Source organism: Macrobrachium rosenbergii, chromosome 16 (genome assembly GCF_040412425.1).
Source record: "Macrobrachium rosenbergii isolate ZJJX-2024 chromosome 16, ASM4041242v1, whole genome shotgun sequence".
NCBI classification, from domain to species: domain Eukaryota; kingdom Metazoa; phylum Arthropoda; class Malacostraca; order Decapoda; family Palaemonidae; genus Macrobrachium; species Macrobrachium rosenbergii.
Window position 1 is genome coordinate 13,708,996 of NC_089756.1, and position 22,230 is coordinate 13,731,225.

Below are 22,230 nucleotides of genomic sequence, written 5' to 3' on the forward strand. Positions count from 1 at the left end.
AGGTTCAGGTCACAACTGTATATTCCCTCTCCACGGCTAAATTCATAAGTACGTACACAAAATGTTTATGTGAAAATTCTGGGCATTAAGGGTTAAAAGGTGATGAAAGAAGGAATGCAGACTCCATGAGGTGCTCAGTTACTGTCTGCCCTCCATAACCTACTCTTTAATCAAACTACTTATATCATAAGTGCATGAGCCATTTATATTCTCTTCTAATGGTAATAAAATAAAAAGGAATGTTCATTTTTTTTCTGTTCTTGCTAGGCTTACTTTCAAAAGCAGAGATGGAAGCACTTTAACAGTTTTTAATAGCACTCCATTGATATTTTCATCAATACTGAATCAACAATTAGCCTTTCAGCAAATTTTGAGTATGCTGAATGTCATCTTAGCTTTTCACTGAATACCAGCATCGAAATATATCACATAATTCAATTACTGTATGGGAGTGAGTGCAAGTTAACTTTCATAAGCAATTCAATTCTGAATCCTTATTCTTTCTGTTAGTCTCATCAATAAATTTTTCTAGACAGTTAACTTTAAAATGATATTCATCCTTACCTTAACATAAGCTGCTCCAGTCTCCCAAGTGCTTCAGAATATTTTTTTGAGGCTTCAGAATGTTTACCTTCTTTGTACAATGAATTTCCTTCTTCTCTGAGCATAGGGATGCTATCTAGCCTTTCTGTATCTGTCATGGCCCAAAACTCCTTTTCATATGAACCTGACCCTTCCACTTTCATCAGATCTGAAAATTGTACTTAATTAGTAATCACCATTACACTACCAAAATATCTAAACTATATATGCTGGTAACAATGTTCAGACAACAACTCCTTATTATATCTATAGCTGAAGATTTCTGGAGTGGTTAAACAGCAAAAATCTTTTATTTATTTTTCCTTTTAGGATTCAATACCTGTACTATTAGAACTTTTAAACAAGTTAAATGGTATTCTGATCAGACTTCAATATCCTTGTTCTTCTACCACTAACATTTAGGTTAAAATGGTGACACTCATAGTGAACATAAGAATATGCTATAATCAAATATATTTAAATTTCGGACATAACCCACTTCTTGGCCAAATGTTAAAATGAGTTTACAAACATACCAATAGTAAATTTCAGGTCCTTGGGGGAATTTACTAACTCATCTAACTCTGGATATCCTAAGCCTTCTTTGAATCCCATTCCACAGCAGTGATGTGGCTTCTTTTCCTTTTTTTCACTACTTTCTTTTCCATATGCTTCACGAAGGGTCTTCGATACCAGTGGATATGGTGTGAGTAACTGGAAAAGAAACACTTGTAATAAACAAGACAATGACAAGAAAATTATGCATCTACTGACCCTGGTTACAAAAATTTAAAAATATTTATATATAATAAAAAATAAAAGCAATACTGATTTTTGTCACACAAACCTATTACTTTCCTATAGCCTGCTGTGCATCCAACACAAAACTCAAGTATGTTCCAGAAAAAGAGCAATACATCACTTGCACCCAGATGAATATGTACGTAGAATCCCAAATGCCTCTGATGGAAAGTAGAGCCATTCATTACTGTCCAGACTCAAAACAAAAAGAGGAAGGGTAGGAAAGGGGGCACTGGCCACAGTGTAATAGATTTTAATTAAAAAATGAAGTTTTCATAATAAAACTAATATTGTAATACTTACCTGAACACCTGAATTAGCCCTGGTTACCTACCAGCCCGAACTATATCCCCAACTCATTACCCACTAAGTGGGTAATTAACTGTCAGCGTTACCAACGCTTACAGGAAAATCCTAACAAATGAGTTACCTAGCGTACCGTTGGCAACGCTGCTGCAAGTCCCGGCTGTGTATGGCCGAGAACCCCAATTGCGTTATTCATTAATCATATTGAAGTGGGGAGGAGGGTGGGAATCATTCAGGTGTTCAGGTAAGTATTACAATATTAGTTTTATTATGAAAACTTCATATTGCAATACACTCCCTGAACACCTGAATTAGCCCGATTAACAAAACTCAGTGGAGGTGGGTTCAATTAAGTCAGACCGACCTACCAACAAGTAAAGCAGGTAACTCATTATCGTCTATTCTGCATAAAAACAACAACAAACCTCACCTGGTAGTCTACTTAACAGGTGGGGATGCCTGGAAGGAGAGAGTACCCTTAACGTCAGTCTCGAGTCATGGTACTGTCTGGGTCGAGCTACTTCCCATGTGGTATTCAAGGAAAACCTCCAACGGAAGAAGGGAACTAACTCCCATGTGGCTAATCAAAGCCTCGCATGTAGCGGAGCCTGGCGAACCTCCCATGTGGCTATTGGTAGCCTCTCATGTATGGAGGGGAACGACGAGTCTCCCATGTGGCTATTGTAGCCTCTCATGTACGGAGGATAAGTTGAATGTGCAGTCGGAGCTTCCGAATCATTGCCGTCCGTTGCTGTCGATGCTGTGCCGGGAGGTTGAATAAATCTAGCTGAAAACCACCTGGCTATACCTATCCTCAGTTTCGTAAAAGAATTCCGATTCACTGACAAAACTACTCCCTATCTTATGCTGTCTAACCTTGCCCCTACTCTCCCCACCCCCCACCTTTCATCTACCCTTACTAAAGAATTGAATTGGCCGCCACAAAAGGACCCAGCGAGTAACCCTTATCCGACGAGAATTGAATGTCCTTAAGGTAGAAGGAAGTGAAAACTGATACTGATTTCCAAGTAGCTGCTTCTAAGATTGCCGACACCGAGAAATTCTTGAGAAATGCCGGCGATGTCGCTACCCCTCTAATACTATGAGCTCTTGGGCGTTCAGAGGAGTTCGATGGTTCGAAAGAGACGAAGAATTAGCCGACGCTTGTTGTATTACCTCTCTTAGGAAAAACTAATAGCATTCTTGAGATCGAGTGTGAAGGGCGTCTGGGAGAAACGAATAACGTTCTCGGGTGAGGCAACATCTTTTCTGTGCGTGATAAATAAGCCTTCAGCGCCCTGACCGGACATAATAGCATTTCTGAAGCGTCACCTCCCACGAAATCTTCTAAGGACGTTACTCTAAACGCTCTGGGTAAAGGATTCGATTCGATTCGATTTAGCTACGAATTCCGGCAAATATGACAGAAAAATATCTTTCCCTGAGAAAGATACAGTTCTTGAGACCGCTCGAATCTCTCCTACTCTTCTAGCTGTGGCCAGAGCAACTAGAAATAATACCTTCTTCGTTAACTGTCTTAATGACAGTGTTTCTAATGGCTCGTATTCTGACGACCTAAGGAGAGTCAAAACCGCCGCTAAATCCCACGATGGTGCCGAAGGGAAGAACTGGACGTTCTATCTTAAAAGACCTTAAGAGATCGTGAAGTATTCTACTGGTCGCCAATTCTGGGAGATGGAAACGGAACGTACTACTAAGCATTGATCTGTAACCGGCGATCGTAGAGTACGAAAATTTCTTTTCTTTCCTCAGAAAAAGAAGAAAGTCCGCTATCTTCGCTACCGTTGGTAGAGAAATACGATGACCTTGGTTCCGGCACCAACTGCGATAAACTGCCCACTTGGCCTGATATAGTTTTCTGGATGATCTTCTCAGACAGAAAAACAGTTAATGAGCCACTGCCTTAGAGAGTCCGGCATGACGTGCTGCTCGCTGGATAGTCTCCACGCAGCTAGCTTCAGCACGCGGAGGTTCCGGTGGAAGTGATGGAAGTGCGGCTGTCTGAGAAGATCTTTCCTCTCTGGCAGGAAAACCGGAACATCTATTAGTAAATCGAGAAGGTCCGGGAACCAAGGTCTTTGAGGCCAAAAAGGGCAAATCAACGTCATCTCGGTGTTGCAGGAGATCCTGAGTTTCATTAACACTTGTTGAATCATTCCGAACGGAGGGAATGCATACGTCTGCATGTCGTTCCAAGAATGCAACATGGCGTCCGTCCCGAACGACATGGGATCTTCTACTGGGGAGAAGTATACTGGGAGGCGAAAGTTTAGTCTCGTAGCGAACAGGTCTATGGTTGCTGGCCATTTCTTCAATAGAAGTTGAACCTCCTCCTGCACTAACGTCCATTCCCCCCCTAGAACCTCTTGCGACCGGCTTAGGCGTCCGCCAAAACGTTGAGTTTCCCCGATACGAATTGAGGAACGAGAGTAGTCCTGTGGCACTCGCACCAGCGGAGAATTCTCTGGGCGACTTGATTCAAAGTTTGTGATTTTGTCCCCCCCTCCTTCTTGAGGTATGACACAGCGGTTACGTTGTCGCAAAAGAGCGCTACCGTCCTGTTGCTTAACTGATCTGCGAAGCAACTTAGAGCCTCTTCTACTGCTCGTAGTTCTCTGTGGTTGATGGACTCCCTCCGATCCAGATTCGTCCAAAGGCCTCTGGCCTGACATTCCTCCAGGGTTGCTCCCCAACCTGATCCGAGGCATCTGTGTACAGATGGAAATCTGGAATGGGGGAGTCCAATCTTACGCCGATGGTCAGATGATATTCTTCTGACCACCACCGAAGATCCTTCAGGCAAGAATCGTCCCAGACTATGAACGCGTTCTCTTCCCGAAAGTCCCAGCGATTCCTGAGACATGCCTGAAGAGAACGCATCCGGAGACGAGAACCTGGAATTAGGAGAGAGAGGGAGGCCATCCTGCCCAGCAAGCTCTTCCATAGGCTTACAGGTTGCGCTCTGTTCGATCTGAATGTTTCTAGTTGGCTCAGCATTGCCAAAACTCGTTCCTCCGTCGGGAAAGCCCTCAAACGACGCGTCTGAATCGTTATCCCTAAGTACGTTTTTGTCTGAGCTGGAATCAAAGAGCTCTTTTCTAAGTTGATGCGTATTCCCAACTTTTGACACAAATTCAGCAAGAAGTCCCTCGCCTGCAAAACTTCCTCTACTGACGGCCTGAACTAACCAATCGTCCGAGGTATCGCCTCATCCTGAAACCCCGACGATGCATTATCTCTGAAATAGGAGACATCACCCTCGTAAAGACTTGAGGTGCTGTGGTCAGACCGAAGCAGAGGACTCTGAACTGAAATGTTCCAGTTGGACCCGAGAATCGAAGGAACTTCCGAGATTCGGATGGACCGAACTTGGAGATAAGCGTCCTTGAGGTCCACTGAAATCATCCAGTCGTCTCTCCGGACCGACCGCAGCACCGACTGAGAAGTTTCCATATGAAACTTCGGGGAGATGATGAACCGGTTGAGACTCGAGAGATCTATGATGGGTCTCCAAGATCCTCCCGACTTCGGAGCCACAAAAATCCGACTGTAAAAACCTGGGGAAGAAGGAGCGGGTTCTAAAGCCCCTTTTTCCCAGAGAGCTCGGACTTCTGCTGCTAACGCTATTCCCCTGATGGAGGAAGGGGAATAACTGGGAAGATGAACCGGTGAGCTGGATAGAGGAGGCAGGGAACGAAAAGGGACTCTGTACCCCTTCCTTAACACCTCCACTACCCAACTCTCCGCGCCATACTCCTTCCAGGATTCCCAGAATGGAGCTAGGCAACCTCCTACCGGTGCAGACGAGGGAAGTGTCTCCTACTTCCGAAAACCCTTCTTAAGGACAGAAGGTTTCGGATCTGAAGCAGAAGCTGAAGTCTTGGATGAGAAACGGACTTTCTTAGGGGACCTGGTTGGTGATTTGGAACAGGTCCGCTTGGCTGGAGATGTCATCCTGGAACCTCTCGGAGATCTAGAGGACTGTGCTGCCACTCGAATCATGGCTTGCTGTGACTCGACAGCTGAAGAAGAGGAAACGAAATTTACCATCGAAGCTACATCTTCCTCCCTGAAAAGACTGTTGCTGAGCGCCAAAGGTGCTCTCAACAGAGCCCTTTTGTGAATATCTGGATAATGCGGGAGGTAGATGGTTCAGAAAGAAATCCCTCCTTTTCTTACCGAAGAAGGTCGTACAACCGGCCGATATATTTGCCTGATAAGCCAGTCCCATTGACACCGAAGTGATGAGATTGTCGAACAAAACCGGGTCCGAGGGAGAATAACCGTCCTGTTTAAGGAACCCCATTAAACCAGATAACATCCACATCGAATGGGATAGAGCCTCCGACTGAGAACGAAAAGTGTCTTCCAAAATACCCGCTTCTCTCGCCGTGACGGAAACCAAACGATTCGAAGAAGGGACCCTAGATAGAAGAGCTTCCACTGATTCATTAAGAGGTACCCTAACACCCGCAGAAGGGTTACCCGCAACCTTGTAAAAACCCTTACGAGAAGGAAGTAAGGCGGAATCCTGCCTACCCGACCCAATTAATGCCGCTAACCTACCGTCCGCCTCCCTCAATGCCTGCTCGACACGGCCAAACCAAACTAGATTCTTTGGTGCATGAGCCACCACTGGTTTTAAATCGCGAACAGTGACTCAAACATTGCCTGATTAGGTTGAAAAGGTTCTTCCGGAGCCTTGGACTGTGGGTAAAGAGCATGAATGAAGTCCACCATCCGCTTGTATTCGCTCTCGTTCGCTGAAGGAGAACAGGCTTCGGTACCGGATCCTCTTCCTCGCAAGAGAAATCCTTATCAGAAAGATCCGACCGAGTCGAGACAGGAACAGAGACAGGCTGACCCTAGAAAACGCTGGATCAGTTAACCGAACACGAAATACCTGAGTGCGCAAGACGCACACCTGGGGAATCAACCGCAATGTTGCGGGCAGCCGAGAAGGGTTGCGCAAAACCCGCACTCTCCAACAACGGTGGAGCTACGCTGAGCCAGACACACCTGGGCGAACCACGCCCCTCAGAAAACGGAGAAGCCGCAATACTCGCCAACCCCGAACTAGGCTGAATAACAGAAGCATGCTGATGAGGAATCGCCGCAGCAGACACTCCGCTATTTGCGGAAGAAGAACAAGGTGGGAAAAACTCATGTTGACCCAACCGAACCCGAACCTACAAAAACCGTCCTAACCGGAGGAACAGAGACACCTGTTGGAAAGGTAGAGAAGGAAGGTACAGTAGGAGGGAAGAGAGAAGAAGAAGCCACACTCGGGGAAACCACCGGAGACCCTGCCGATGACGTCATACATGTAGGGAATGCACCAGACGGACCGGAGCTCACAGGAGTTTTGCATGGGAAACTGCGAGTGCGAACCCGGCGATTGTGGATGATAGGTTACCCGAAAACCTAGCTACTGGAGTGATTGTTGAGACTACCGGGGCGAAACATTGAACACGGGTACAGTCGCACTACTAGATGTCGCAGCAACAGGCTCGGAAGACGAAAACATATGATTTGTGGAAGATTGTCCCAAGGCAAGTCCGTTAACGGTAGAGAGCTCGGATGAGCGAGAGAAGAAACCGAAAGTCTCCCCGAAGAATGACCCGAAACGGAAGGTTGAGAAAAACCCAAAGAAGAAGATTTTGAAACCATAGGAGAAGAGATGTCCGTGGATACAGAAGAAGCCATAGATTTTAAGGAAAGAAAATAGACCGATTCTGTTCCCCCCTGATAATCCTGTAAAGCATCATTTGTAAATTCAGGAAGATTTTTCAAGACATGCTCAAAAATGTTGGAAAACCCAATATTAAAACAATTTCTAACCAAAGATCTGTAGCCTTTAGAGAGTCCCAACAGATCAGCATTATACTCTGCAATGTTCAGCAATTGATCAATTGAATTGGACTCTGAAAGGGACGAAGGTTTGTCCCGAGGGGGAAGAAGAAACTTGGAAGAAGAGAAAGGGATACTTCCAACCTATCCACACTAGAAGAGCTAGGAACCAAAATTGAATCATCCTCTACCGAATTCGCAACCTTTTGTTGCAGAGAGCCTACTGCGGGAAAAAGAACCGCTGTTGGATCCAACAAAGGAGCCGCAACCTTAATGACACCTGACTCCGACTGCACCTTCAACTTATCTTCCTGATTCTTTACTACCGTCCTATCTCTAACTGTCTGCGTCAATCCTAAATTAGATTTTACCTTAGGACTTACGTTACCAGGGTGAAAGGGGAAATCTGCTGCTGACACTGCCTGCTCCGCGCCGGGGGGCCGGTAGATCCTACCTTTGAGGTTTGCGGTTCTCCATGACCCCCGGCACCCGTTAGGGCTGATTCTGGAACAGGCAGGGGAGCTGAAAAAGAGCGATTAGGTTCTGTGTCCCTATTAACTTTTTCCTGATCCTTTATCTCTGTTAGTTTTGACATGAAACTTGAAAACAAACTAGACATGCTGGTTGACAATTTGTCTTCTAATTTCCTAAATAATTCTGACTCTAAAGCCTCTTTGTCAAAACCCTGAGTTTCTACCGCTGAATCCTTACGTTTACTCTTAGAAGCTAATGATTTCCTATGCTTGAGATAATCCTCCATCTGTGTTGTCGACCATGACCTACACTCGTCACATCGCAATGTGACGCTACATTGTACCTTCCTGCAATTTATGCACAACGAATGTCTGTCGTTTTTAAGGGTACTCATCCTTTTCTTGCAGGCGGTGCACGAACGATGGGCTGCGGTGTCTCCAGCGGTAGCGATCTCCGTCGTCACGGCAGAAGCAGAAGTGGAAGCCGAGGAGTTGTCCAAGGGTGGTGTCTTATCCATTTTATCCATTTCAAAATCCAAGCCAGGCCAAGTCAAAACGGGAGAAAGAACAATCCAGAAGAGAAGGGGGGCGATCAAAACCAGTCCAAGTCGTTATCCAATCCAAAAACGAAAATAAGGGAGTCGGGCTAATAACCAAAATTTCGCCTGATGTAGGACAAGTCCTAGCAGCACGGCGAACAAAAAGCAATTGAGGTTCTCGGCCATACACAGCCGGGACTTGCAGCAGCGTTGCCAACGGTACGCTAGGTAACTCATTTGTTAGGATTTTCCTGTAAGCGTTGGTAACGCTGACAGTTAATTACCCACTTAGTGGGTAATGAGTTGGGGATATAGTTCGGGCTGGTAGGTAACCAGGGCTAATTCAGGTGTTCAGGGAGTGTATTGCAATACAAATTTTACTTAAGAGGACTTTTTGCCTTTTGAATCTGTACGGGCAGAACAAAATGATGTACAGTATACCCTTCCTATTGAGGACTATTAAAACCTGGCCAGTAACTACATCTGTGCCTTATAAGATAAGTAAATCCCTGAAGATAAAAATGTGAAAAAGTTGATGGTGACCTTCAAAATGCCAAATTCATACTGGAATTGACATCCATGGCAGGGAAGAGGACAGCACTGATTTCAAAACCACTATCCTTCAAATAAGAACTCACAAGCACTGACAAAGGCCTTTAAAATGACCTGTCTGACTAGAAGTATGAAACATTTTTTAAAATTCCAGATTTAATCCTGCTGGTGTATTAAAGTTAACAAGATTCCCCTGCTTAAAAGGTTTGGTTTCCCTGATACATATCCTCTTGCTCTGACTGGGCATTAAAGCAGACCTTCTCCATTCCCTATCAGAACTAACAGTGAGGGAATAAAAAAAAGTTTGGCAAGTGCTGAGGTTGGGAAGATGTTGGCTGTCTTCACAAGAATGCCTGGAACATATGACAGGTTGATGCTCTGTCAATTCTGAGTGTTACATCTGGATGGAAAGGGCATGAATCTTGCTTACACGCTGAGCAGAAGCAGGAGCTCACAAATGCTAGGCTCTTTATTGAGGCTTGCTCAGGACTTCATATGCAGAGCTGACTAGATATCTAAGAATCCGAGATAAATCCTTACAAGGGGGAATTTAGAGTTCTAGATGAAACTTCTAACACAATCTGTCTAAGCTCATTCAAAGAACCCAGGTTTATGTCTATGCTTTCAAAGGTTTGTGCCAGAGCCAATATGTTTCACATAATAACAGATAGGGACAACTTTCCAAAGTGTCACATAAATAGTAGGAAATCAGCTCCCTGTATAACAAAGTCTGGAGAAGATCAGAGCTTCTTGTATTACGGTACCTGCAGAATACTTGGTACTTCAACTGGTACAACTTCAAAGTAGACTTATTGCCTAGATTTATGTAGACCTTCAATACCTTGAATGAAAAACCTCTCCTGATGAGGCACCCTTTGATAGCTTCCAGGCATGGATTTTGGATGAGCTGAATTGGTTAAACAGTTCTTCAGCAAGACTCTTAGAATATCCAGCAAAAATGTTAGCAGGTTTGGAAATCACCTCTGCTGAGGTCAGAAAAGTACTAACCGAATCAGTCATACTGTTGGAAGAATGTTTTTTTTTAACACTGGCCATATTAGAGAAAACTGTATTAAGACATATCCTTCCAAGTTATTGCAGGGAATCATGATGCATTGCTTCTCCATACTGCATGATATGAAGGTGCAGAAAAACAGTTTGGGAGCCTATTTTTAGAAACGGTTTTCTAGTGACTGATTTCAGCACCCTATCAAACTTCAAAAAGATCCATATGCCACTAGTGTAGTCCAAGATGGGAAAGAAACTGTCAACATGCATTAGTGAGGTGTCAAACATTTATCAACATTCCTGCTTTGAGGATATAATATACCTATGATTATAGTTCACATAACCATATCTATGTGAACAAATGATGGGAATGATAATGGGCAGCAAACGCACGCTTATACAAAATACAGGCAGTCCCCGGTTTAAGACGGGTCCGGCTTACGACGTTGAGGTTACGACGCTTTTCAAATATATTCATCAGAGATTATTTCCTGGTTTACAACGCATGTTCCGGGGTTACGACGCTTGCGACGTCGATCCGACGGAAGAAATATGGCTCCAAAACGGCAGAATAATCAAAATTTGGAGTTTTTTTTTATGAAAACTCAATAAAAATTAAAAATGCAGACTACATCGTTTTCAATGCACCAAAAGCATTAAAAGTAAGGTTTTCTTTAGATTTTTGACAATTTTTCAGTTTACAACGCGGCGTAATAACGGAACCCCCGTCGTAAACCAGGGAATGCCTGCATTCAGTTATCAACAGAAACCCAAGAAAAACATTTATGCACTTGGGGGCAATAACACAAGGAACAGGCTTGCAAGGTGACAGACTGAATATAACAGGTCCTCTTATTTCAAAGGCACAGCCAACGACACATTTAAACACGAAAGTAAACTGAACAATTACAGTATACCACTTACCGATTTATCTATTGAGAAGCTAGCAACCTCCCCTGGTAACATAGTGCGAATACATGCTTCCCATACCTCAAGTTTAAACTTTTTTCCTAACAGTAACTCTACTGGGCTTTTCCAGTTTTTACTGTCATCAATAACTTTAGGTGACTCTTCCACAGTTTCTGTCTTCACATGAAATGTGACCTGTGAAATATGAGTTACATACTGTATTAATAAACAAGGATTACAATCACCTTGCAAATACAAATAAATATTAACAGGACTTATATAGACGCCCAAATTATTTACTGCCATTTTTAGCTGTCTTCTGTTAAAGCTGCTTTTTTTATTATTAACGGAAACATAAATTTTGTAAAATACAATACTATGCAAATTACTCAATTTAAATGACTAACTATTCATGATAAATGCAATGCACTGCAGTGAGAAAACTCAAGAAAGTATCCAACAGCAGCTTTTGGATAAACTTAAATGACCCTAAAAAAGACAACAACAATTTACGAATATTCACAGCATATACAAAGTTCATAATTAAAATTGCCCCTCGTGACTTTAAAATTAATCGTGTAGTGCTACATAGCCTAGGCTATATGCAAAATCCAAGGTTATCATGCACAAGTTTGACTGGTTGTTGCCCATTGAAATTCAGAGTACAATGTTTTGCTTGAATAAATTTTTGTATTCTACTCTTATCACTTATGGTCAGGTTAGGATGGCCTTGTGGAGGTCCAAGGTACAAAGCCCCCATCAGGTAAGACCCAGTGCCCTAGATTACATTAGGGAACATAGCACTCTAGGTCAGGATAGGTGGAGGGGTCCAAGGGGGGGAAGAGTCAAGGCAAAGAACATTCAGCCAGGCAGGACCCAGCACTCTAAGCTGGGTAAGGGAGGGGGTAAGGTCAGGATGCGTCCCAGTAATTAATCTTATGACATCTTTGTTTTTCAAAATCTAAAACTTGAAACTACTGTTGCACCCTCCTAGGTTCAGCAACTTCCAGTTTATGCGCAAAATGTGTGCCATGTTTAGTACCAGCCCCTTCGGGATGAATGTAAAATGTAAAATGACAGTAAACACTGTAAACATAAAGAAAAACATTGACAACAGACAATAAGTATTCTGTTTGGTAACTGGAGGGAACCAGGGCATGGTAGTAGTTTCAAGTTATACTAAAATGTGCTTTGGGATTTATACTGATTATAGACATGAAACTTATTTTAGACAGCTTTTCCTATGGATTACACAATTCAAAACCATTTATATTTGTGCAACCACTCCATTTTGGTGTTCCTTACCTTAAAAAAGCCAGTTTCCAACTGAGGTATTTCAGTGTTCTATATATCGAGGTGGGAAAAACACAAAAATGAGTGGTTTGCACCAACAACAATGATCAGAAATGTATAAGACATGAGATAAACAGTTAGAAAATTACGCTGTTCATTCATAGACTTCATCGTTCAATATTCACTTTTAAATTTTGAAAGGTCAGGTAGGGAACTGCCTCCTAAATGTGACTAAGTAAGAATTTGTTTGGTTAGGATATAGGCTATCTCCCCCATGTGGCATTTTATTACTTTTTCTTTTTCTACCAACAATGACAAACATGAAGCAAATGTAGCCTAACCTATTTAACACTACTTGTGATCTTGGTGTATTTCATCTCTATTCTTTACACAAGCTTTAAGATTTTTTTCTACTGTGACCTCCTATTGTAGGTTATAGGCTAGGCTAATTTCTTAAGGTTTCCTTAGGCTACTGGAAGGGTCAATATGTCTAACACAAAAAACTGTCATTTGCCTAATTAATGGTAAAAAAAAAATGCATACCAAAGGATAAAACAGCTGGACAAGTAGCCTAACCTTTGGGCTTCATGTTTCTTTTTTTTTACTTTAACACCAGCTCTTGATACTGGAATTTATTTATTTTGTTCTTTTGTCTCCTTAATATGCGTATCGACAAGCATACCCTACTAATATTTATTGCAAATTTACTGTTACTGTGATACTTACTGTCTTTATGTTTTAATGTTCATACCTGTGAGACTAGTAGGCTATTAGCCTGCATACAGTATCCTGTGAGTGGGGCAGATATTAAAATAAAAATTGAACAATCTGTCTTCTTCCTTCCACTGTGTGACTCAATGATTTTGTTAAACTATGCTAAGTGGGAAAGGTGAAGGAGATGGCCACATGAAGATACTGAATATTAGGCTTAATATAATTTGTGTTATAAAAATCTACAATTATACAGCAAACTTTTGAACGTCTGAACAGTGTTCGATAAAGGCCTTTGCTTTTATATTTTACATAGTAATACAGTTTACTATATCTGTAATTGTGGATTTTTATTACACAAACTGTTTTCCACGAAAATGTGAATTTCTTAGCATTAATAAAATTCCTTAACAGAAGAATATAAAAAAGGGTAGGCCTACAGTATGTAATACAGTACAGGTGAAATACTCTTGAGAAATTTAATGAGACACAAGAAATTTTGCTGTCTTTTGTTTAAATTTTTGCTGTCAACACTATTTGACTAGTACTAGCCTATACATGGTGTCCGGCAGAACTTTTGCCATGTTTAGTACTAGCCCCTCGGGGATGAATGTAAAAACATAAACAACAGATGGTAAATTTCTCAAATTACCTCACCTCTCCTGTATTATAATGCACCTATATTGTTCAGTCAAAAAATTATATTAATAGGCTAGGGCCTAACCAATATCTTCGAGCGGCCTTCTCTTTTACCTTTACTGGCTAGCCTAGGGTATGCTTGCTAAAAGGGCTTACACCAGTGGGATGGTGCGAAACAGAGTTCATGCAAATGGGGTTGAGGTAGATCTAAGCCGGCTGTCCACGGTGAGTTAGACTATGGCAGTTGACGTTTTTCTATAGAACTTTACCTGCTGAACAAGAATTTAAAGTAATATTTTGTCACTCGGTTGTAATTAACCTGTAAATTATCTTAGAACTGTAGCCGACGGTAAAGGGGACTCATTTGGAATTGAGGTTTTGGGTGGGGTAAAACACTTTTGAGAATAGCTAATGGTAAGGGGGACCCGCTGGGGATTCAGGGTTTTGGGTGTGGCAAATAACTTGGGAAAAGGTTTGGGGACCTAATTATTGTATTTCCTGTTATATATGTCATTTGGAACAAGAAAAACAAGAGTAAAAAACAAGTGCGAATACATGGACAGTGGGAACTGTTCCAAAGGCACTTTTCATGCTTTACTAGTACTGCTGATTCCAGGCCCTATCACGCATGCATGGTCTTACAGGCGAGCCAATCACCCGATGCCTCCAACTGAGAGAGTAGTATTCTAAGCCGGTGTTCCACAGAAAGCTAGACTGTGGCACTTGACATTTTCCTATGTTATTTTACCTGCTTTACAAGAATTTAAAGTAATACTCTTTTTACATTTTCTGTAATCCCTGTAGCTAGCGCGCACAGCGCAACATTACCACCTGCCAGAACATACGAGCTGAACCTGCCAGAACATATGAGCTTGCCAAGAATATTTAAATATGTGGATATGGCGTGAAGCGCCATTCCACCACCCATTTACACTTCTTCGCCCTGACCGAAAGCTTCGAATAGTGTCCAGTCGAGCTAGACTATGGCAGCTGAGTTTACGGTAATATTTTGCCGGCTGGCTGTAGTTAAACTGTAATTTACCTTTGAACTGCATAGGTCGGTGGAGGGGAGCCGCTGGTACCGTCGTGTAGCCTTCAAAGGTCAATTACAGTTTAGTTACAGCTGGCCGACAAAATATTACTTTAAATTCTTGTAAAGCAAGTAAAATAACATAATAGGCTACCTCACCGTGGACAGCCGGCTTAGAATTACCGGGGTTAGTATAACAGAAAAAATGTATCAATTTATCATCTGACCACTGTTGTGGTCTGAATGAATTACACTCAGGCTATTAAACAATTTCAGTTACCCTAGTCCTAGTTGGTTTTACAGTACTAGGCTAGTAACTCTACCATTCCTGTAGCCTATGAAACTCGGGTAAAGCGTAGCCGGGGGTATATGGGCAAGACTTGCCTACTGTAGGCTATGATCACATAAGGTAGTTGCTAATGCACATAAACATATGCTACATCAGACTGGATGAGGTTAATAAGAACATTCACTCAACTCTGACCTTTGTCCCGTTGGCATAGTCCGCTGTTCCTTTCCCGGGGTGCAGAATATTCTTTTTAATCAGATTTTCATCCATTCGCTCTGTTACACCTACGCAGGGGCCTTTATGAAGGGTTAGATCGCTGATTCTTGGGTAAATTTACGGCGGGCAAGATCACCGATTCTTGGCTAAGGGCAGGTCACTGATGGATTATTACATCGGTAACAATTTCGATGTCAACAATCCTGCCAGACAGCTCTTATCAGTAAATCAAATTTGTTCGAAACTATGAACAAAGGCTTCCATTCACACCAATTTTATTGCGTATTCGTTATGACGAATTTACTTGAAATAAAGAGTACTGCTAACAAAAGGTTTAAATTGCACAAAATTATTCTCTATGACACACGATATAGTGAAACCGAAGAAACATTTTACAACGTTTGACTCGCCTGATTTCCAGAACGTTCAAGACGTTGAACACGCATCCAGATTGTAAATAACGCAGTGAGAACTCTTCTTCTTCTTTGACATGCAAGATATCATTTCCAAGCGATGCCGTTAGGTGTTAACCCGCCTTTAGGTTTAGGGTAACGGCCCTTACTTTCTAAGGATCGTGCCTTATTTGGTCGTATACCGTTTACTATCAATTATACAATTGCAGATCTCTCTCTCTCTCTCTCTCTCTCTCTCTCTCTCTCTCTCTCTCTCTCTCTCTCTCTCTCTCTCTCTCTCTCTCTCTCTCTCTCTCCATGACAATATAATCCTATGAGCAGCATAATATAGTATTCTTATATTAATATATGAGCTACTCTCCCTTCCCCGACTGTACCATAAAGTATCCTGACCATAAATTTGTTTAATATTCAAGATAGCACGAGTTTTCACAAACATTTTCATGAAAGTACTGAAAAAACATTTCGAAAATCCATAATAACTACAAAATAATTGCAACTTAAATGAGTGTTCAGATTTTATGCTTGTAGAAACTAGGAATAATATAGATTTACGATAGTGACACTTCAACGAGATATGACAGTACTGAGACAAAATTCTCTAGAAAATAGAATTTATGATAGTTCGCTACACTGTAACTTGTTTAGCATTAACAGTAAACTGAAATGATTAAAGAGATGCTTCACAAGAAATCAATACGTGATTTTGAAAGTTGAAGAAAATGTTATTAAAGAATTAGAATGAATTCATAAAAAGGTTTATACGCTAGAGAGGCTTGCTTCCTATTAAGTTTAATTCATTATTTTAATTCATAATTGAAATAATCACATGATCATTTTTTATGGAAAAATATTTCAATAACCCAAATAACATACCACTCATTCTTACTGCGTTCCGTCGAAATAAGACCGAGCTATATTGAAAGATTAGCCTAACTGCCTTAACACATCATTATTCTCTCCTGTAGCTGTATTAGCATATCCTTTAGGTTAGTGTCGAAACTCCAGAAATCTGCGTTCGTTATTCTATACTGTTATATGACACAAAACGACTTCAGTAAAATATCGCTATTTTATTTCTCTAAGTTAATTAGCTCCACGCTACGTAGAATAATGAAACTATTACTTATAAATCACCCTCCTATTTTTATAATATAAAATATATATACAGAAGACAATACTCAAGTGCACTGGAAACATTTATTTGACTCCGCTGAAAATAAGAAAGCATGTCCCCCAATGACTGGTATCTTCCTCAACTTCATTCAACCGATTAAGAACGGTTGCCTGTTTGAATATTGATGGTAATCTTAACAGCAAAAATAAATCTTGCTACACAACTTCGGGGGGTGATAATTGCATTTAACAAAACTGCAATATAAACTGGCTAGACATAAAATAAATTTTTCAGGGAGAAAAGATCCTGTCTCTGTTCTCATTTTACAAACACTGTTGTGACGAGAGGAGGCAAATCTGAGTAAGGAAATATCCTGGAATTTGCTGTATTTATTTCCAAAAGTTTTGGGAAATCAGTTGTTGGAGGAACTAGTCATAGCTGAAATATTCATTATTCATTTGCATACATTAACGATCTTTCAGTATTAATGAAAACTGGTCCATGATTTAAACTCCTGATATGATAGTACACACTTCCTATCCAATAAAAATTTGTAAAAATCATCTATAAGGGCAACTCGCTATCAAAGAAAAGCTTCAGAGATTAATGTTTAGCGTATAAGTGGAACCTGTATTTGGACTATTATATGTCTAAGACGGAGTTAAAACATTAGGGCATCAATTTTTGAGAAACACTATTGTGTTCAGTCAACGAGGAGGTAATGGTGAAAGTAAACAAATGCTCGAAAAACGAAAAGAATATGAAGGTAATGAAATCGGATGAAATTTAGAAAAACATGGATTGAAAACAATGCTGAAATAATATATGAGATTATTCATGTCATTTCAAGCCCTCTCTGACAATTACTGAGCATTAAAGGTTTGGTGAGCGATTGTGCTCTAATTGAGAGAGAGAGAGAGAGAGAGAGAGAGAGAGAGAGAGAGAGAGAGAGAGAGAGAGAGAGAGAGAGAGAGAGAGAGAAACTGTCCTGACATTATGTAATATACGGAATTTCCAGAAACAAAAATTTTCGATAAAACATCTTAAACAGAAATAATAATAATAGTAATAATGATATGGTCTTCGTGAGTCTTGAGTCTCATATTTGGTGACATAACTCTAAATACTGATTTGCTTTCTTAGAAAAGTACAAAACTGATTCAAAGAACCAAAGGTTCCCGACACGCGAAAATAACTGGATTATGCTGCTAACGGTATAGTTGGGTCAAGTTGAACTGCTGCCTTGGAAGTATCACAATACGTCAAGAATTTAGCTTTAGCAAACAAATAAAGTAAAGATCCTTGGACAGGTTTCATCTGCTTCGAAGAAAGATGAGAATTCAGGGAGAGTTTTTTCCTTAAAGAGTATTGTATTTATTTGTTTTTCGCATCTTGAAACCTGTATCAAGTATTGTTCAAATCTTCTTAAACAAGTAATTTTCGAGCAGTTATCAAGCGTAACAAATTCACAGCACCATACACCGCAATCACTTCTATCAGTAAAAAAGAAAAAACCTGCCTCATATGACGAATATGTGCGACTAGTTGCAAAGGGAACAAAAATTCTGAATAAAAACTGCAAAGGGAATATTCCATTCCTGCCACTGCTAAAGGAAAATAGACTTCCTACGGGTGTTCGTAAGGAGCAATATAGCCTATCCTGATGCAGTTTATACATTTTCTTTGGGTCAGTATTACGGTACTGTCTTCAAACGGCAACCTCTTATACGCGTGACCAGGCCGTAGCTATTTTCGTTTGTCTTCCGCAGGACGGTGACCTTTCCCCAACCATAGTGGTATAATGGGTGTTATTGCTATCATTCTTAATGTGCATAAGTATCCACGGGGCAATATTTTCCCCCTTACTCTATAAAAAATTGTTTGACTACCTCAAAGTTGCTGCATGGAGTACTCTTATGTAAGTTTTGATCTACATATCCAGATATCTTGTTAGAAATCTCATTGTGCTACAGCTCCCAGCGATCTAAATTTTCTGTGCTGCAGTCATGAATTCTTTTTACTACTGCTCACGCGAAGAAAGAAAGGAAGAAGGGAAGAAAGGAGAAAAAAAAGTTACACCTAACCATACGGGACTGGGTTGAGAAACAGGTCACCGTCGCCGTGTACTTCAGTCTCCAGTGTTATATAAGGAGATGATTGACCCCCCCAGTCTTATTCTGCAGCGATCACTCGAGTGAACAGGTAGGTTACTCTGTTCTCCGGTTCTCAAGAAATTCAGGGAATCTGTCAGTTTACCAGATATCTGCGTACGGAAAGGAGAAGTTTAATTTGTGTTTGTGTCTAGTTTTTGTTATGAGTTTTGGCTTTTTATAGACGTTGACACGAGAGAGAGAGAGATTCTCTAGTTCATATGAAATTTAGATGATGTATCGTTTAATCAAATAATCTGATATGGTTTGACAAAGTGAAATTGGTACTGAACAAAGAGTTTTAGCCTTTAGGATATTAAGACTAAGTATTTGAGCCGACTCGACATTCGTTTATTACCTTGGTTAATATGAGAGAGAGAGAGAGAGAGAGAGAGAGAGAGAGAGAGAGAGAGAGAATGCGCCCATTTGGTAAAGATACTGATACTCTCATTTCTCTTTCTTTGACAGTAAAATGGCCAAGCTTCCGCAATTCTCCTTGGTGATCAAAATTTTGTCTCTTCTCGTAGTTTCTGGTCATACCAGCAACTCGGAAGAAGAAGAGTAAGTAACAGGGTCATGTTTTTCAGCCTCACTACTGCAGTTGTTGGCCACGGGAGGTTCTGTGCATATGTTTAATAACCAAGTAAATTTGGAATTTTACAAAATATCTGTCGTTTAATTATTGCATTATTACTCACAATGGCATTACTTTCTATTCTACACAGGAACTCTTCTTATTCCTATAATCCAAACGAGGTGATACAACTGACTTCGGACCGCCGTCTGGCTTTCCCAGTTGGAACTTTGATTGTCCTTACTCCAACCATATCGTTGCCGATGGATAAAGACCTTCCCTATGGTTTCTCTAATTCCGCTACCGTGTCTCTACCAATGAAAAGTAAGTAAAGCAGCCGGTTCTTGTTACAGTGCAAATATTTATTATTATTATTATTATTATTATTATTATTATTATTATTATTATTATTATTATTATTCAGAAGACGACTCCTATTCATATGGAACAAGCCCAACAATGGGGCCACTGACTTGAAATTCAAGCTTCTATAGAGTATGATGCTCATTAGAAACAAGTAACAGACGGTAATGGGAGATAAAGAAAGAAAAAGAGATCGCTGATTAAAATGATAAAAAATGAATTAACACATTAATAAACAAACAGATAAAAATGTGAGTGAATTATCAAAATACAAGAAGAATTGTATTAGGGTAGAATTAAATAATTAAAAGTTACTTTCCAAAGACTTCATTTCTTTTGTTTTCTTTAGTTACAGTTGTCATGGGCTTGACAACCTCTCTCTCTCTCTCTCTCTCTCTCTCTCTCTCTCTCTCTCTCTCTCTCTCTCTCTCTCTCTCTGACTCGTCAATAGTTTGAGTATCCAGCGTCGACAAAATTATTGCTTCCGAGGAAGTAACAAACTGTAATTTCGATTTACGACAATTACGTAAATTTATGAAGAGGGAGAACGTGTGGTAATTTAGCCTACTCATTCTTACAAAAACGTGTGGTAATTTAGCCTGCTTATTCTAACAAGAACGTGTGGTAATTTAGTCTGCTTATTCTTACAAGAACGTGTGGTAATTTAGCCTACTCATTCTTACAAGAACGTGTGGTAATTTAGTCTGCTTATTCTAACAAGAACGTGTGGTAATTTAGTCTGCTTATTCTAACAAGAACGTGTGGTAATTTAGTCTGCTTATTCTAACAAGAACGTGTGGTAATTTAGTCTGCTTATTCTTACAAGAACGTGTGGTAATTTAGTCTGCTTATACTAACAAGAAAGTGTGGTAATTTAGCCTGCTTATTCTAACAAGAACGTGTGGTAATTTAGTCTGCTTATTCTAACAAGAACGTGTGGTAATTTAGTCTGCTTATTCTAACAAGAACGTGTGGTAATTTAGTCTGCTTATTCTTACAAGACCTTGGGGTAATTTAGTCTGCTTATACTAACAAGAAAGTGTAGTAATTTAGTCTGCTTATACTAACAAGAAAGTGTAGTAATTTAGTCTGCTTATTCTAACAAGAACGTGTGGTAATTTAGTCTGCTTATTCTAACAAGAACGTGTGGTAATTTAGTCTGCTTATTCTTACAAGAACGTGTGGTAATTTAGTCTGCTTATACTAACAAGAAAGTGTGGTAATTTAGTCTGCTTATACTAACAAGAAAGTGTGGTAATTTAGCCTGCTTATTCTAACAAGAACGTGTGGTAATTTAGTCTGCTTATTCTTACAAGAACGTGTGGTAATTTAGCCTACCCATTCTTACAAGAACGTGTGGTAATTTAGTCTGCTTATTCTAACAAGAACGTGTGGTAATTTAGTCTGCTTATTCTAACAAGAACGTGTGGTAATTTAGTCTGCTTATTCTTACAAGAACGTGTGGTAATTTAGTCTGCTTATACTAACAAGAAAGTGTGGTAATTTAGCCTGCTTATTCTAACAAGAACGTGTGGTAATTTAGTCTGCTTATTCTTACAAGAACGTGTGGTAATTTAGCCTACTTATTCTTACAAGAACGTGTGGTAATTTAGCCTGCTTATTCATACAAGAACGTGTGGTAATTTAGTCTGCTTATTCTTACAAGAACGTGTGGCAATTTAGTCTGCTTATTCTTACAAGAAGGTGTGGTAATTTAGCCTGCTTATTCTTACAAAAACGTATGGTAATTTAGCCTGCTTATTCTTACAAGAACGTTGGCAATTTAACCTGCTTATTCTTACAAGAACGTGTGGTAATTTAGCCTGCTTATTCTTACAAGAACGTGTGGTAATTTAGCCTGCTTATTCTTAAAAGAACGTTGGAAATTTAACCTGTTTATTCTTACAAGAACGTGTGGTAATTTAGCCTACTTATTCTTAAAAGAACGTGTGGTAATTTAGCCTGCTTATTCTTAAAAGAACGTGTGGTAATTTAGCCTGCTTATTCTTAAAAGAACGTGTGGTAATTTAGCCTGCTTATTCTTACGAGAACGTGTGGTAATTTAGCCTGTTTATTCTTACAAGAACGTGTGGTAATTTAGCCTGCTTATTCTTGCAAGAACGTGGTTTAGCCTGCTTATTCTTGCAAGAACGTGGTTTAGCCTGCTTATTCTTAAAAGAACGTGTGGTAATTTAGCCTGCTTATTCTAACAAGAACGTGTGGTAATTTAGCCTGCTTATTCTTACAAGAACGTGTGGTAATTTAGCCTGTTTATTCTTACAAGAACGTGTGGTAATTTAGCCTGCTTATTCTTGCAAGAACGTGGTTTAGCCTGCTTATTCTTAAAAGAACGTGTGGTAATTTAGCCTGCTTATTCTTATAAGAACGTGTGTT

The 22,230-nt window shown here is 40.3% G+C and overlaps 2 protein-coding genes across 9 annotated transcripts in view; one reads left to right on the forward strand and one right to left on the reverse strand.

Annotated features, from left to right (window-relative positions):
* Positions 1-22,230, reverse strand: part of LOC136847102 (AH receptor-interacting protein-like) — a 756,409-nt gene that overhangs the window by 63,680 nt on the left and 670,499 nt on the right. For 5 of the 8 annotated variants that reach the window (XR_010855613.1, XR_010855612.1, XM_067118413.1 and 2 more), the window contains 3 exons: positions 11,057-11,236; positions 1,119-1,296; positions 565-751 (listed from right to left, as the gene is read on the reverse strand). Coding sequence is in view for 5 of the 8 variants with exons in the window: in XM_067118413.1 (XP_066974514.1) it covers positions 565-751; positions 1,119-1,296; positions 11,057-11,236 (545 nt within the window). In the remaining 3 variants the exon portion in view is untranslated. Of the gene's footprint in view, positions 1-564; positions 752-1,118; positions 1,297-11,056; positions 11,237-15,037; positions 15,152-15,198; positions 15,699-22,230 lie in introns of those variants that run through there. The other 3 variants (XR_010855614.1, XM_067118411.1, XM_067118414.1) reach the window with 2 other exon arrangements.
* Positions 18,922-22,230, forward strand: part of LOC136847099 (uncharacterized) — a 6,221-nt gene continuing 2,912 nt past the window's right edge. The window contains exons 1-3 of the mRNA XM_067118407.1: positions 18,922-18,951; positions 19,368-19,460; positions 19,625-19,797. Of these exons, the coding sequence (XP_066974508.1) occupies positions 19,372-19,460; positions 19,625-19,797 (262 nt within the window). The 5' untranslated portion in view covers positions 18,922-18,951; positions 19,368-19,371. The remainder of the gene's footprint in view (positions 18,952-19,367; positions 19,461-19,624; positions 19,798-22,230) is intronic.